The following is a 3,320-nucleotide window of genomic DNA, read 5'->3' on the forward strand; positions in this document are numbered from 1 at the left end:
CCACCTGTCCCCCGAACACTTTGCCTTTGACCTGCCTCAGGGCCTTCACGCCTCAGTCCCCTCAGCCCCGGACGCCCTCTCCCCCTCAGCCTCCCCGCGATCTACCTCTCCCTTCGCTCTCGCCCTGAGGGTCCTCCCCGGAAGTTCCCGTCACCCCCGCAAGTTCCCGTCACCCCCGCGGCAGCAGGTGCCTCTGCGCGACGCGCCGCGCCGCGCGCCTCACGGATCTCGCTATTGCCGACCACTGCTGAGGAGCCCCTGGCACGGGAAACCTGGGTGTGCCAGGCCCTCAGCTCCGGCCGGGCGGCCCACAGGGCGCCTCGCCCAGACGGGCGTTCCATGAAGCTTAACACTCAAGCTTGAGGAGGACGAGAGCCCGGCTTCAGGAGCAGTGGAGAATATTAATAGAGGTTGGCCTTGAGGGTGCGTGGGGAGAAGCGCCCGCCACGTTTCCAGGACGGAAGCGACCCCCTGGACAGCACACGTGTGCCACAGAGAAGGGCTTTTCTGTTGAATTTTTCCCCGCTTTAGTTGCTCTCAGTGCAAAATATTTCACAGCTGCACACACCAGGGGCGCGTCATAGCGGTGGCTGTCCCCGGCTTTGTCAGTGTTGTTTAGAGCTGAAGAGGCAGTCAGGCACGCAGTCGTGGCAGCGTACACGACAGTACCTTGAACAACCGAATGAATGAAGATGGAGCCTAGTGAGATGAGGCCGGCGAACTGCAAACGATCAGTTTCCCTCAGGCCAGGTAGAGCTAGGCAGGGAGAGAGCACCTTGCGTGCTGAGCCACGGGTCTGGACTCTAGCCTGTAATGACAGCACAAGGCGGGGGTGCAGTCCCCAGGCTCCCAGAAGCTGTGTCCCAGAAGGGGCCAGAAGTGGACACAAGGGCATATCGAGGGGCCAGCTGGGAGATGCTCCAGGCCCCAACCACCAAGGGAGGAACATGTAGGCCGTCTGCCAGGGCAAGATTCCCTGAGATGTTCCAGACCCTGCTTCCCCTGGCAGGCTAATTCCCTGGCGATCAAGAGATCAGTGGAGAATGGGCTTCAGGTTGCATCATAGCCCATCCTCTTGATCCTGGGGCTTCCAGTGTGCAGAAGCCAGCCAACCAGGTGGCCATCCAGGAAGGGGCTGGTTCCTGGTGGTGGAGGGAGCCCTGCACAGTCTCTCCTGGGAATCCAGTCAGAGACTGAGGGCAGAGGCGGTCCTGACACGGCCCTGGACGTTAAAGTCTGTTGTGGTAGCAGGTGAGAGGACTAGGATTGAAAGACAGTTTCTTGAGAGAGGCCTGGAGCCTGGGACCCTGCTCTGGGTATCAAGTCTGGGACTTTTTTAATGTTGTTTTTTTTTTTTTTTTTTTTTTTTAAGATTTTATTTATTTATTTATTTATTTATTTATTTGGAAGAAAGAGTACCATCGGGGAGAGGCAGAGGGAGAGAGAGTAGCAGGAGAAGCAGGCTCCCTGCTGAGTGGGGAACCTGACCTGGGACTCGATCCAGGATTCTGAGATCATGACCTGAGCTGAAGGCAGATGCTTAACAAACCAAGCCACCCAGGTGCCCTGATGTTTGACTCTTATGCCACCTCAGTAGCCTAAAAATTTGCAGTCAAGGGGGGAAGGGTAGGCTGTTTGCTACATCCTCTAGGACAAAAGCAGAAATCCCCGGAGCAGTGTCTCCCCCACTTCCGGGAGGTGGCAGAGATGGGGCACTTATCTGGCTTCCTTTCTCTTCCCCAGGGCTGCCAGGAAGGTCGCTCACTCTTGTGGACTTTAAGGTTCAGGCATGGCAGTCCTCCATGGCTCCTTACCACATCCGCAAATACCAGGAGAGTGACCGCACACAGGTCCTGGACTTGTTCTTCCATGCACTGGATGAGTATGGCCCTGCCTCCTTCCGCCACATCCTGAAGCTGCCCCGAACCTTGATGCTCTTGCTTGGGGTGTCCCTCGGCCTCCTCCTGGTCTCTGGCTCCTGGCTGCTGGCCCTCATAGCCAGCCCCACCCTCCTCACTGCTCTGAGATTCCTCTGCAAATACCCCTGGACCAAGTTTACAGCCAACTGTTTGCGCACAGACATGTCCAACATCACCAAGTCCTACTTGAGTGAGCCCGGCTCCTGCTTCTGGGTGGCTGAGGCTGAGGGGCAGGTGGTGGGCATCGTCGGAGCGCTGCCTGTCAAGGAGCGCTCCCTGCACAAGGAGCAGTTGGAGCTGCTTCACCTGTGCGTGGCCTTGGATCGCCGAGGTCAGGGGATAGCAAAAGCCCTGGTCAGGACCGTCCTCCAGTTCGCGCGCAACCAGGGCTACAGCCAAGTCGTCCTCACCACCAGTATGCTGCAGCACTCAGCCTTGGCCCTCTACCAGCGCATGGGCTTCCAGAAGTTGCATCAGTTCTCCCCCCTGTGCTGGAGGCTACTTGCTGTTCCTTTGGTTACGTTTGTCTACTGCCTGCCCTCTGCTCAGGCCTTTTGGGAACATGAGTAGGAAGGTGGCTCACGATCCTTTTCCTGGTGGCTTAGGAGAGGGCCGGCTCTACTGAGGTAGCAAGCAAACCCCAAAGTCTCAGTGTGATGGCACAGTGAGAGCTTATTGTTCCTTCCGTGGGATCCAGGGGGATGGTGGTGGGGGGCTCTGTTCCTTTCTGTCTTTTGGGGTGGCTGCTGTTTGATTTATCTAGCTCCACGGGAAGGCTGCATTAAAACAAATGAATAAAACAAATACACACAAATAAACATTTCTTTAGTTCACTTGTCCAGCAATTTAGGCTGGACTTGTCTGGCAGCACTTTGGTCTCCTACAACCTAATTCACACATCATCGTGGGGTCAGCTGGAGGGACAGGGCGACCGGGATGGCTCATCTTCCAGCATGCGAACTCAGTGGTGGTTTTAAGGTAACTACAGAGGAGCAAAAAGTGAAGCAGAGAAAAGCAAATGCTTTTCCAAGCTCCTCGGGTATCACATCTGCTGACATCCCAGACTCAGGAAGAGAAATGGGCCCCGCCTCTTTAGTGAGAGGAACTGAAATCACATAGCAAAGGGTGCCAAGAAAGAGAGCAAGAAGAATCCTGGGAGAAGGACTGGGGCCCGCAATGCCATCAGCCTGCTTTGGCCCCCATCCGCTGTGTCCGCTGAAAGGGAAGGCAGCCTGGGACAGGGAGTGGCATTTCAATGCCAGCTAGACCTAGAAGTGGTGTGGCCCCTACCGCGCTGGCCAGGTCCCAGTCACAGAGCCCTAACATGCCTCAGGGGAGGCTGGGAATGTGTGTGTCTGGGAAGAGGATATGGGATTGATGAGTTTCGCAGACTTGCAACAC

General features: G+C 56.4%; 1 protein-coding gene across 2 annotated transcripts; it reads left to right on the forward strand.

Moving 5' to 3' along the window:
* The first annotated feature begins 60 nt into the window (after positions 1-60).
* Positions 61-2,718, forward strand: NAT8 (N-acetyltransferase 8 (putative)). 2 transcript variants are annotated; one of them, XM_059407765.1, is made up of 2 exons: positions 61-423; positions 1,744-2,718. In XM_059407765.1, exon 2 carries the CDS (start codon positions 1,803-1,805, stop codon positions 2,487-2,489), a length of 687 nt encoding a protein of 228 aa, XP_059263748.1. In that variant the 5' UTR covers positions 61-423; positions 1,744-1,802; the 3' UTR covers positions 2,490-2,718. The 2 variants fall into 2 exon arrangements, with proteins under 2 accessions (XP_059263748.1, XP_059263747.1); XM_059407764.1 differs by having other exon boundaries at positions 61-410.
* The last annotated feature ends 602 nt before the right edge of the window (positions 2,719-3,320 follow it).

Source organism: Mustela nigripes, chromosome 7, assembly GCF_022355385.1.
Source record: "Mustela nigripes isolate SB6536 chromosome 7, MUSNIG.SB6536, whole genome shotgun sequence".
Taxonomy (NCBI): domain Eukaryota; kingdom Metazoa; phylum Chordata; class Mammalia; order Carnivora; family Mustelidae; genus Mustela; species Mustela nigripes.